At 34.2% G+C, this 13,859-nt stretch overlaps 1 protein-coding gene across 1 annotated transcript; it reads right to left on the reverse strand.

The window, feature by feature from the left end:
• Window positions 1-786: 786 nt before the first annotated feature.
• On the reverse strand, window positions 787-13,370 carry LOC139432437 (uncharacterized). Its single transcript, XM_071200964.1, has 6 exons — window positions 13,264-13,370; window positions 10,389-13,089; window positions 1,342-1,487; window positions 1,179-1,278; window positions 1,038-1,127; window positions 787-981 (listed from the first exon to the last, which is right to left on the reverse strand). Exons 1-6 carry the CDS (start codon window positions 13,368-13,370, stop codon window positions 787-789), a joined length of 3,339 nt encoding a protein of 1,112 aa, XP_071057065.1.
• Between the last annotated feature and the right edge of the window lie 489 nt (window positions 13,371-13,859).

Here is a 13,859-nt window from a genome sequence, read left to right on the forward strand (position 1 = left end):
GGTATTAGGGTTAAATGAAGGTGATTTATAAATTCCCGTGACACCAAACCGACTCAAACCCAAATTAAACTCAATACGCAGAAACTTGAATCCACTAACATCAACGCAGTGGGACTCATGATCAATAAATTCGTTCACGAGAATAACTACGCCATCATTTTTATTGAAATTACTATTGTTATAATATGTCTTATAATTATTAATTATTAATTAAGAACAATTACATCTAATTGAAATTTAATGGAACCTATCAAAAACTGCAATTCATTGAGGTGTGCGTTCAAACTTAGTTATTAGTGTTCAAATGCTGAACTAAGCTTAATCCAGTTCGTTGACTCACAATACTTAGTACTACGTGTTTACATTAAACTGCTTAATTATTAGCCTATTTGTAATACCATTACAATTCTTTTGTTGTGTATCTGTTTGTGTCTATACAATATCTTTTATCAGCACATGTCACAGTTCGTGGGCAACGCAGTATAAACTGTGTGTCAATTATAAATGCACCCATCTCGTCTTCACTGCTCAACATGAAATTAGTGTCGACTTGTATATATAGGCTATATATACTTATATTACTATATACTTACTATATATTTTCTCATCAACAGAAGAAAACTTTAGTTTATTACTGTAATAATTAAAGTTATTATTAAACATTTAGATGTGTACCATAATTTTGTGGTGAAAATGTTTACAAGTTTCTTTTTTTCATAACAGTTAATATCCAATTAAAGAAAACATACACTTTCTTGCATTCCTTAAAAATATGAAGATTTATTATCAACAAATTGCCAAAGTGTAACAAGTGTAACTATTTACACTTGCTGCCGCTGCGTGCGAGCATTCGCCGACCACAGGTAACTCCACTTTGATCGCCTTTTGACTCATGCAAAGTAATATTAAAACATCTTTTCGTGTTGATACATCAGCATCGTACCAATTTAAGTTATATACAGCATCTGTCACACTAGCGGCCTATTTGAAACATTAAAGTCATATTTTTAATTATAAATAAGATTGGTTATACATACCACTGTGGTAAGTCGTTGTCCAACTGTATTAACCATAAATAATGTCTCCAGGTTCATTAGGATTAGGAAAAAACTCGCTAAATCCTTTCTCTAAAAGTAATTGTATTAATTAATTGAGACAAACTAAATAAGCATTCAAACCAGAACAAATTCAGTAATCGCCACAGATAAATAAACAGCAACAAACATTTTTGTAGGAATAAGAAAACTGGTAAAGAAAGCATTTGCGAATTGAAACATCCTAAAATCGTTATAAATAATTTAGTCAATATTACATATAAAATAAACTTTAAAATTACTATACCTGATTATTTCTTGATGATACATAACAACATGTCTTAACTTTTTAAAGTTTCTTTTCTTATTTCTTGTTAATTTTATACCATCAGTCATTTCAATAAGGTGTTGTAAACATGCAATCAATAATTCCACTAAATATTTGCACAAGAGCTGCAAACTGAGTAAAAAGTAAATTGTAATTCTTGTGGTATATATTTGAAACAACATCATTAATGCTATATTCCATTGTTTGGGTTGCAAAGGGATGTAATATTCAAACATTAAACAATTTTTAGTATTTTTAAATTTAACACAATTTTCCTCAAATAAAATAGAGTAAGGAATAAAATAGGCAATAACGAGTCCTCCGTAATGCAGAATTTTGAACATCTTTTTTGAGTTTTCATCAATGATTTTCACCCTTTGCGGAATATTGAATTGACTGAAATCACTCAATAAATCGGTTATTTTGAATAAGTGAAGTCGATTTCGCAATAATTGAATATTACTCCATAGAAGTAATGCTGACATAAAACTAAACTCCACGTGAAATAATAATTTTTCGAAATTCGTCTTATAATCTAAAATCATTACCAATGATAAAAAATATATCCGGAATAATAGTAGGCAACACCCACTTGTAATTTCTATTGTGAACGGATAAATTGCCCAAATTATATTTATAACAAGCAGAATTGTCGGTGCAAGTCCGCGAAATCCTTGCGAAGTAGGCCAACACTGATATTTTCGGAAATACTTTTCTATAACGTAAAAACCGGCTGTTTTCGACATCTTAACTGCAACTACTGAAACGATAAAATCAAACAGAAAGCAAAGTATTGAACGTAAACGTAGGTTGTGTATTAAAAATTGAATTATGAGAATTGATTTCTAATCAACGATTAAATGGAAGAAGAAATCGGAACTAGAATAAAATAAAGAGAAATTTTTATTTCGATAACAATAAATACGAAATTTTAAAATTATTATATTAAAAAGTACAAAAATGGCAACATTTTTTCATTTTAGAAAAGTTATGTATCGAGGACGGAACCACTCCATCCTTTCAGGCTTACATGTTGTAGATACAGGACATTAGTTATTTGTTATCTATCACTACCTGGTGATGTCCAAAAAATTAAGCAATAGTAAAATTTTCCTTTTTATAATTTAATCAAATACTTAATATTTCAATACATAGTATAATGTCTTTCTTGTGCGGAATGAAAGCAATTATTGCCACCCTCCATGGATTTCCTTTAGTTCTTCGTTCTGTTTATTTCTACGTATGAAACATTGTTATTAATTCAAATTTTTAATTTTTATTGAAAGGGGGAATAATTGTAGCGCATCACGCACTCTAATTATTTTTTATATCAACATAAGCACGATAGCTTACTTGATTCTGTAAATTTCTGTAGCAACCGGATTAGTGATTTTGAAAAGTTGCTTGAATCGTTCAATGGAAAGATAAAAATTGTTGATCAGTTAACCACTGAAAATACCCGCTTACGAGAGCAGGTAACGAGTCTGACTGCCAGGCTGGATGAGGTTGAGCAGTACTCCCGTAGGAGTAATGTTGAAATTCATGGTGTTCCCCAACGCGAAAATGAAAATCTCTTGTCTATTGTAGACAACATTGCCAAACATGTAGGAGTCCAATTCTCATCGACAGACGTTGATGCCATTCATCGTGTTCCGCACTTTGATAAGCAAAATAAAGCTCCACGGGCCATAGTGATGCGGTTTTGCAGCCGCCTAAAGCGCGATGCTTTTTTGGCGGCGGCAATCAACAAAAGGAAGTCCGTACCTGGTTCTCGACAGGGTTTGCATATTGAGGGGGTAGGGGAGTGCTGTTTCGTTAATGATCATCTGACGCCGGCTAATAAGGCCTTGTTTGCTCGAACGAGAGGGATTGCTAAAGATAAAAACTATCGCTTTGTATGGACACGTGATGGCAAGATTTTTACCAGAAAGAATGAATCATCGCCGGTAGTCCATATAAGATCTCCTGATGACCTCTCACGCCTTTAAATAATTAATGTAATGTAATAATTAAAAAGAATTAATAAAACAAATGCTCAAAATGGTTGGCCTCTCAGTATATTATCAAAACGTCCGTGACGTTCGTACCAAATTGATTACTATTTATAATAACGCGCTAAATACAAACGTCGATGTGCTATGTCTAACGGAGACATGGCTCCCCCCTGGTATCAATTCGGCTGAGGTTCTTCCTACTTCCTACAACATCTACAGAAGAGATCGTGTTGGTGCGGTTCCGGGTGGTGTGTCTCGGGGGGGTGGTGTGCTGATAGGTGTTAGTGCGAGTTTTCGCAGTGTTCAGAGGTCAGTTTATTGTGATAAGCATATAAGCAAACTGCATATTTGTTGTATCTATATTCCTCCTAATGATAATGTTGCATTAAATGTATTTTGTAATGAATTAAGACACATTGTTGACCGCTTCCGTGATGATAAATTCTTGATTTGTGGCGATTTCAACTTGCCCGAGATAGTTTGGAATATCGATGGTTCTGGAATGTGTACTGCCTCTCCTGCTAGCCCACGTTCAACTGATTTCTTAGACGTCCTTTCACTTTGTGAATTTAATCAGCATAACTCTTTTAAAAACATATCTGGCAACACGTTAGATTTGGTCTTGGAACGCTTTGTAACTGTATCTAGAATTCAACTGAGCGATTCTTCTCTATTTCCAGAAGACGTAGCTCACTCGTCACTTGAGTTGGCGTGCAGTATTGCACCTGTAATCAACCTCACTGAGCGACTTCCTACTACTTATAACTTTAAACGAGCTGCTTTTAATGATATCAGTGATTACCTTAATGATATTAATTGGGAAACCGTATTTACAGATGTAAATGTCAACACCGCTACGAACATTTTCTATAATCATTTGTCTTTAGCCATTAAAAAAGTTGTACCACACAAATGCCATCCTGTGAATGGTTACCCGGCTTGGTTCTCTAAGAGCACAATAAAAGTAATAAAGGAAAAGTATAAAGCCCATAAAAAGTGGAAGCGTTGTGGAAATCAGTTGGACTATTTAACGTTTCGTCTTCTGCGTGGACGCTCTAAATACCTGATTGATCAGGATTATCAGGCGTATATTAAACGTGTGCAGGATGGTGTTGCATTAGATGCAAAGCAGCTATGGGCACATCTCAAACGCAGAAGAGGAGGTACGGGTATCCCATCAACTGTAATTCTGGATGGGGTTGAGGCATCGAACGGCGATGCCATCTGTTCGTTATTTGCGAATTATTTTAGTGCAGTTTTCGCAGCACCGTCTGCTCCCCATTATGATGCGGTGGGGACGGTTGATTCTCCGCGCGTACTCATTCATGACTTTAGTCTCATTGAAGTGGAGGGGGCATTGCGTCAAGTAGCTTTGAATAAGGGTCCTGGTGCTGACGATATACCTGCTATACTGGTCAGAAACTGTGCTCAGGCAATATCAGTTCCTTTACAGCTGATATATAATAAATCCATTAAGCTGGGAGTGTTTCCGGATGCGTGGAAGCAGGCCAACGTTGCACCCATTTTTAAATCAGGTGATCGACACTTCGTTGTTAATTATCGTCCAATATCTATATTACCCATACTTGGAAAGGTCTTTGAGAAGTTGGTGTACGCCAGTGTATTTTTTCAAATTCGTGGAAGTATTAATACTAATCAGCACGGTTTTTTTTTCCGGGCGTTCAGTCGAAACTAATCTTTTAGAATATACCGATTTTCTATATGCGTCGCTCGACGAAAATGTTCATTTGGACGCAGTGTACACCGATTTTAGTAAGGCCTTCGACAAAGTTGATCACTCTGTGTTGGTAAGTAAATTGCAACTTTTTGGTATTTCTGGCAATTTGTTGCGTTGGTTTGGTTCATACGTGTCCGATTGCTCTCAGTCTGTAGATATTGGTGGCTATAAGTCAGGCTTAATTCACACTACATCCGGAGTGCCGCAAGGCAGTCATCTCGGTCCTTTACTGTTTTTAATTTACATAAACGACATTTTTAATAATATTGTTAATTCGCGTTGCCTGATGTACGCTGACGACTTAAAAATTTACCTTTCTATTCGAAACATCGACGATTGTGTTAAATTACAGGCAGATCTTGATGGGATTTGCAATTTCTGTACAAGTAATCAATTACACTTAAACTTTTCTAAGTGTCACATTCACCAGGAAAAAGAATTACATAAAATATGATTACATCCTTAACTATGATAAGTTGCGTCGAGTTACATCTACAGTTGATCTTGGTGTAACACTAGATCAAAAACTACGTTTCGATGCTCATGTAGATGGTGTGATTGCTCGATCATACAGAATGCTGGGCTTCATAAAGCGATCTTCCGAGGATTTCACAAACCACAACGCAATTATAAGTATGTACAATGCATATGTCAACAGCATCTTAAACTTTGGTAGCGTAATCTGGAATCCTCAATATTCCGTATATATCACTAGATTAGAAGGAATCCAGAAACGACTGATTAAATATTTGTGTTATAAAACCCAACAAGTGTACAGTAACTATGCGTCTGGTTGTGAAATGTTCGGATTGCTAACGCTCTCCCAGCGACGAGCATATAATGACGTTTTATTTTTGTACAAGCTTGTCAATGGTCATACTGATTCCCCATCGCTGATGGCAAGAATTGATTTTCATGTTCCTCCTCGTCAGTTACGGTACGGCTTCCTTTTTTATATGCCCACTCCACGAACAAACGCATATCGTAACTCGCCTATTCTGAGGATGGAAAGAACCGCGGATAGGGTGAGTTGCGATCTTTTCTCGAGTAACCCACGAAATATTAAGTTTGCGGTCCGCGAGGCTGTGAAGACTGCGCACATCATGTGTAATTTAAATATTTAATAATGTTAATAATATTAATTTAAGATAACAACATATTTGTAATCACATTAAATATTACTTTAAGGTTTTCGTATATAATAATTATGTGGAGCAACTTTATTGGGTTTGTCCTGTTGTTGCTCCCCGATATCAATAAATAAATAATGTTGTATCAACATTGGTTGTAATATCAACATAATGTATTTTTCCCATGACAATGTTGTTATAGATATAAATAAATAAAAAAACAAATTGCATAGACATAAACATTTTAGTCTATCAAATACTATAATATAAATTTTAATATTTTATTTTGTTTATAGTAGTTTATTTTTATCATCATATACAAAAAGTCTGGAAAAAATTTGGTTAATTGATTTTGAATAAGGTGAAGATTTTTTGAATTTGAAACTTACGATTTTTATAAAAGAACAAGACCTTAAAAAATTTAACCTTACTCCTATGAATCCTAGAATTCCTATGCTGTATTTAATTTAATCATAAAATTTAGAGAAACAAAATCATCCTATTCGCCCTATAATCACATCTGCCAACTCAAGTACTCAGAAAATCGCGAGATTCATCAATCTTTTTATCACTAGACAGTTACAATATAAACCTGCTAACACGATCAAAGATAGAGAGGAATTGGTGGAAGCAATTTCTAATATCAGATTCCCACATAACTTTCAAGTGGTCTCGTTTGATATCACAAACATCTATACCAACATACCTAGTTGAAGCATATACATGAAGCATAATGGATTTATCATTATGCTTTCATTTTTTATAATAAACAATGCAGTGATTATTATAAGTTTTAACTTTAAAGAAAGATGTCCACTCTGGGGATAGAGAATTTCAATGTCGAATCAAACTCCATTGCATGACCGAAAACGAACACCCCTACAAAATCAAGACAAGCGAAAAAACATGCAACAGACGAATTCGAGGTAGGATTTAAAATCCCTAAATCATTATTTGCAAATCCTAATCCTTCTACATCAACTTCTCCAAAACAACAATCATTCTCAAAAAAACGAGGTTCCGGAACGACTGAAAGTAGCAAAGCAATCTAAACCATTCAACACTGTTTTTTCTATAACCACTCATACCTCTCTCAGTGGGGTTCAATTATCCGAAATATGGTCTCAATACGGTTTTATTCCAAGAGACGTAATCGTAAAAACCCAAAGCGATTTTATAATAAAATCAGAGAACACAAAAGAACAACAAACTTCAAATTTATTACAACTACGAAAAAAAATACAGTTAAAGATTTTCAAGAAGCCAAGGAAAATATCCTCGCAAGTAGAAAAATTTCTTCTGCTTCCTATTCAGCGGTTTTATCCACAGTGGACTTAGAAATTTCTGACCTTGATATAAGTAACGAACTGAAAAAGTTAGAAATCAACCATAGATTCTGCAAAAGAATCATATCTAGAGCCACGAATCTACCTTCTTATAAAGTAAGAATTATTACAGGATGCATTAATTCATTTTAAAGATTAATGCAGGAGGGCCTCTTCTACAAGAATTCGCATTTCCCGGCGAAAGAAAGTTTTCCACCACCGCCTTCCTTGCAATAAATGCAATCAATTTTCTCGCCTTACAGAAAACTGCAAAGAGGAATTGAAATGTGCTAAATGTTTAGGAAATCATGATACTGTTAAATGCACCTCGCAACTACTCGAAAAATGTAAGTCCTGCGGTTTAGAAGGCCACGGGGCTTGGTCTCTCAAATGCAAAAAATGGCCTCTAACCCCCATTAAAGGAATACCTAACGTTCATATAAAAACGGCAAACAAAAAATTCAATTCTTCAAATACATAACCCGATCACAATTCACGACCATATCATCAATCCCTATTCTACGAAAATGAATTCCTCCAATGGAAAGAATAGACAAGAAATTATCAATTTATTAAAACAAATGTTTATAGAACAATACTCAAATACACACGATAGTTTCATTTTCGGCAAATTACATGTACAGTTCTGTTCAGATATAATGCGAAAAGAGTCGCTCGTAGAGGCATAAAATTGTACTGGAAACGACCTACGTTCACGAGGCATTCAATTCAGGTTTTACCTGCTCTGTAGTGTTGTAAAAGTTCCGAATAGGCCAGCGGGGTGATGTGGTTTATGGCCAAGATGATTGAATCACAAAAAAAAATTAAGAAAATAAATAAGTATAAACAATCCATTTACTTTACACAATTCTTGTAATCCCTGAATTTAATCATTCTGCTTAAAACTTCATAACCGCATTGTTACATAAAATTTTTTTTACAAAATCTCTTTAGTGCAAAGAAGCAGATTAATCTATAATTTAGTACAAGAATTATTTTCTTAACTCCCACAGTTATGAGGTCTCTAATAAATGATGATTTTTTAAAAATGATCATTTATTAGATGTTTCTGTTTAAATCTAAATGCACAAGATTTTCTTTAAAAATTTTTTTTTTGATGGAATTGATTCAAATTGAAACAATAAGTTTATATGTTTTCTTAAAGAGGAAGGTTTAAACTTTAATTTCATATAAAAGCCATTTTATTAATATCAAAAATAAGACCTCAACGATTTGATTTTGAATTTGATCATTTTTTTGTGATTTTCCTAAAACCTCAAAAAACGCATCGTTACTTTAAAATTTTTTTTACAAAATCTTTTTTGTGCTAACTGATCAACTTTAATATTTCCTGAAAGAGGAAGCTTTAAGCTATAATTTGACTCAAGAATCATTTCTTAACTCCCACAGTTATGTAGTGGACAATTTTTTTTATAATTCAAGAGTTATGGGTTTTGGAAACATTAAACCAAAGTAATTACTATTATTGAAGATGGATTCATCAAGAAATACCATTAGCATTAAATCCATTACCAAGAAAACTATTAACTTTGTTAGATTTACAACGAACCACAGTTGATTTAATGCATATGCGTTTCACCCAGCAAAGAATTAAAATGTCGAAAACCCTACTTTTCAAAATGCAAATTTTCAAAATTTGGCTCATTTCGCGATGTTTTCCCAGGACTCCAACCATATATCCTTTATTTATGGAAATTACAGATTGGTGTTAATCAATACAATTTTTTTTGAATTTTCGTTTTAAAATATTTGCAGATTTCAAGGCGGACATTGCTAAATGCATGTTTAACGCGCAAGTCCTTCAATGGCGGGACTTGTTATCTCCTATAACATCCAGGTATTTCGGAACCGCGATGCTTTATTTAAAATGATTAATCTATTAAGCGATGTTTCAAACAAAACTCATTTTCTTGGGAAAAACATGAAAATTTTATTGAGTATTATTCATTACGCCGCATTTATTACTGCGCATTTTTTGAGTTATTATGTTATGATTGAAAGAGGATGTGATGAATTTTTGACCAATAAACATTAAGTATGAAATTCAAAAAAGAAAGAACCACCGATAATATCAATTTCTTACATAAAGCCATTCAAGTTGATGTCATACCTAACGCGTTTAAGTTGAAAGTCCCAGGACATTTTAATGGAATGAAACAGAAACTGGAGAAAAAACTAATAAAGGATACAATCAAACAACTATACAAGAAACTTGCAGATCTAGACACAATCCTTAAATATCTGCATAGAACTCTACAAACCGACCTACACTACCTGGAAATAGAAGAGCTGTACGATAAATTCAACACAGAAATATACTTCAAAACATTAGACAGTAAGAAAAATAAAAAACTTAAGCTAGATAGACTAATTAAGAATAAGTTTAATGATCAAAATTAAAAACTCAAAAAAATTTTAACGCTAACACCAAAAAAATCTATAATAATGTTGTGGACTGTATATAGTTGAATGAAAAGCTTGTATTTTTGTTTTAATTTATTTTGTTTAACTCAAATATAATGCTTGGAAGCGTCCGTCATCGCTGCTCGTAACGGACTGATCCCTTTTCGCGGGTAACAACTCGACACGTGTGTCCCTTCGATCGCTCACTAACGACATCTATGAACGAGAGTCGCAACATAACTCCCGCCTTGAAAGAGTTATCTTTCAAAAGATAAAAAAAACAACACATAAAGAAACTTAAGAAAATATAATATATAAAGTCAGTTACTGTCCTTCTATTGGTAAAACACAAACTCGATGTAGATACACTTCTAGACACAGTTCCACCTGAAGTATGGATCTTCACCACACGAACCTTTCCGTCTGGACCAGGATGGAGTTCTTCTATTCTTCCTGTTTTCCACTGCATTGGGGGGAGGTTGTCATCTTTAAGCCGAACCACACTTCCAATTTTGACAAGATCTTCTCGGTCGAATCTCCACTTAGTCCTTTGTTGTAGAGTATGCAAATACTCCAATGACCACCTTTTCCAAAATGATTGGTGTAATTTTTGGAGTTGTTTGTAATTTGTTAATCGGTTAGCAGGAATTTCTGAAACATCTAATTCAGGAACTGCGAACAAGGCCGTGCCAATCAAAAAATGTCCTGGAGTCAATAATTCTAAATCTTGAGGGTCAGAGGATAAAGGAAGTAAAGGTCTTGAGTTTACGATGGACTCAATTTGGATCAAAACTGTGGAAAAGGTCTCATAGGTTAGTCTTTCATCACCAATTGTTCTCATTAAATGATACTTAACCCGTTTAACCGCAGCTTCCCAAATCCCACCAAAGTGAGGGTTTCTTGCGGGAATGAAGTGCCAAATGACCCCTTTGTCACGAAAATAATTTGAAATATCAGGATCCTTAGCTAGATCTTCTAAATTAGCATACATTAAATTCTTTGCTTCAATCAAGTTTAAATCTTTCAACTCAGCGTGATTATTAACTTTGTGACTATTAGAATTAAATTTTCGCAATTTGAACTTGCCTTGACTCAAAATACCTGAAATTTCCTGTTTCAATTGCAATACCTTTTGCTCAGTATTTGCACCCGTCAATAGATCATCCATATAAAAATCATGATCAATAGATCTAGTAGCGGATTTCTTTGCGGACACTTCAAACACTAACACTCTCAACTTAGTAGTCGTGCTAGACATTTTAAGAACACAATGGTGTGGTACGTAATTTACTACTTCATTCGATGCATCCGATTTTCCTAATTCATCCGCTCCAACTTCAGACATGTGACCCAATGACTCGTAATCAGACATAAATTTAACGTACTCTTTCTTCAATTCTGATTTTTTTGCGAATTTGGTTTCCAATGAGATTAAACGTCGCTTTGCAATATCATAGGATTCACCTAAAATTTGAGGATTGTCCTTCAATGGCAACGAAACTTGAAAACGACCATCCGTCTCTCTTTGATAAGTGTTACGAAAGTGAGTCTCAACCTCCAAGTCTTCAAGAGATAAATGGTTAACCTTCGGTGATTCCTCGATTTCCCAACATCCCTCTAAAGATTTCAATAATGGAGTATTCTCATTAATGGTTTTACGAGTGATCAGAAAACAAGAGTTATAATTCAACGAAAATGGGATATTCCCTGCTATTATCCAACCCAGTTTTGTTTTTTGGAGTATGGGTCCTTCATTTCCATTCAATTTGATTTGTCCTACTGACAATAGTTCAAAGAAAACTGAAGCACCTAGCAAAATATCTACGCTGTTGGGTTTATGAAAATCAGGATCAGCGAGTTGTAATTTTTCAGGTATTTGTAATCGCTCCTTATCAATTTTTTGTTGTGGTAACTTATCCGTAATTTTATCAATTATTAAAAATGACAATTTTTTGTTAAAATGCTTGTTTAATGAATAAATATCTGTGTGTGTTCTAGTAGCTGCATTAAAGTTCGATTGATTAACTCCGTTAATGGATGCTAAACCCTTAGTTTTTTGTAAATTCAATTTAGATGCAAGTTCAGTGGTAATAAAATTTGATTGTGAACAGGAGTCTACTAAAGCCCGACATTTGATTAAATTTCCCATTGCATTTTTTACCCATAATAGAGCTGTAGACAATAAAACATATTCATTGTTATTGTTCATCGTATGTGCAGATACCACACTTGTCGTTGGAGGATTAGAAGAACGTGCAGTAGAAAAGTTACTTTTTTCAAAATGCAACAAGGTATTATGAGCATTGTCACATTTCTTACAATTACCTAGTTTACAGTTTCTGTGTATATGACCGTGTTTAAGGCAATTGATGCAAAGTTTAAAATTCTTGACCTTTTCGAGGCGTTGTTTCGGCGTCAAATCCAAAAATGTTTTACATTGGTACAATGCGTGGCTTTCGTCGCATAACCTACATTTCGGTTTATTTATAACGAGACAAGATACTGTGTTGGATTTGTTATCTTTTCTTTCTACTGATTCAAGAATCATGCACTGCGAAGACAAAAAGTCAAACAACTGTTTGAGGTCTGGTATTGCATTGGTTTTAATAGAACTTTCCCATGCTCGCTTAGTTTTTGTATCGATTTTATTTGAAATTAAGTGAATTAGTAAGGTGTCCCAATATTCCGTTGGTTGACCTAAAGTTTTTAACGATCTGATGTATTTTTGAAAATGGTCAATTAATTTTCGTAAGTGTACGTGAGATTCGCGCTGAACTGCTGAATACTCAAATAATTCTCGAATGTGTGCTTGTACGATAATCCGTTTGTTTTCAAATCGGTGTTTTAAAAGTTCTATAGCTACGGTATAATTATTATCGGATGCCTCCAAAGAGTCTATAACGTAAGACGCTTCACCTTTTAGACAAGATCTGAGATAATAAAACTTTTGTGTTTTGTTCAAATCATCGTTTTCATGGATTAATGCATTGAACGCATCGATAAACGGTAGCCATTTTTCATAATGACCGTTAAATTCTGGAAGGGTGATTTTTGGTAATTTGACATTTAATTTATTACTGGTTGAATTATCATTGCTACTAATTGGGGTAGAAATTCTAGGGGTATCCAATTGTGGGTTAAAACTAATATGAATCTTAGGAGCTTCTGTTATTAATTCGTAAAATCTATTTTCAAATACCTCTCTATCGCTTTCTTGTGTTCAATCAAGTGATTCGATTTTGAATTGAATGGATTCGTATTCGGGTAATAAATTAACAACGTTATCCAACCTAACCTTTAATTCGTCTGGTTTTCGGTTTGCTTGGTTGATTAAAAATGTTTCGAATCTCGTTATTTTAGATTTTATAAGAGTTCGTTTCTTGAGTAAATCTTCCATTGTGATGAAAGACTGATAAGGAAAGAAAGAAAAAGGACTGACCTTGACCGGCTCGAATGCTGCGGTTATGGCGCCAAATGTTCGTTAAAAATGAAGTAATAACCAATTTCTTCGGAAATCTGCTCCCGTACCCGGCTCGAAGGACCAAAATGTTGTGGACTGTATATAGTTGAATGAAAAGCTTGTATTTTTGTTTTAATTTATTTTGTTTAACTCAAATATAATGCTTGAAAGCGTCCGTCATCGCTGCTCGTAACGGACTGATCCCTTTTCGCGGGTAACAACTCGACACGTGTGTCCCTTCGATCGCTCACTAAAGACATCTACGAACGAGAGTCGCAACAAATAAATAAAAACAATCTTTCAAGGACTGCTGAATTGCCAGTTAAATTCAAATTTAAGAGAATAGATAAAAATAACCCAAACTTGCTTATTGACATAACTAATCTTGACCATATATCTTTTGCACCACGTTACACCAACCTCAGT

Source organism: Onthophagus taurus, unplaced genomic scaffold (genome assembly GCF_036711975.1).
Source record: "Onthophagus taurus isolate NC unplaced genomic scaffold, IU_Otau_3.0 ScKx7SY_15, whole genome shotgun sequence".
NCBI lineage: Eukaryota > Metazoa > Arthropoda > Insecta > Coleoptera > Scarabaeidae > Onthophagus > Onthophagus taurus.

What these genes read in the sequence shown, in the direction of transcription:
- LOC139432437 (XM_071200964.1), bottom strand. Translation starts at nt 13,370, where the DNA reads ATGGAAGATTTACTCAAGAAACGAACTCTTATAAAATCTAAAATAACG. An exon ending in ATCCTGGTCCAGACGGAAAG is followed by an intron (nt 1,488 to 10,388) that starts GTTCGTGTGGTG and finishes CTCAGTTTGCAG; the next exon opens with CTCTTGTGCAAATATTTAGT. An exon ending in CGATTACTGAATTTGTTCTG is followed by an intron (nt 1,128 to 1,178) that starts GTTTGAATGCTT and finishes AATTACTTTTAG; the next exon opens with AGAAAGGATTTAGCGAGTTT.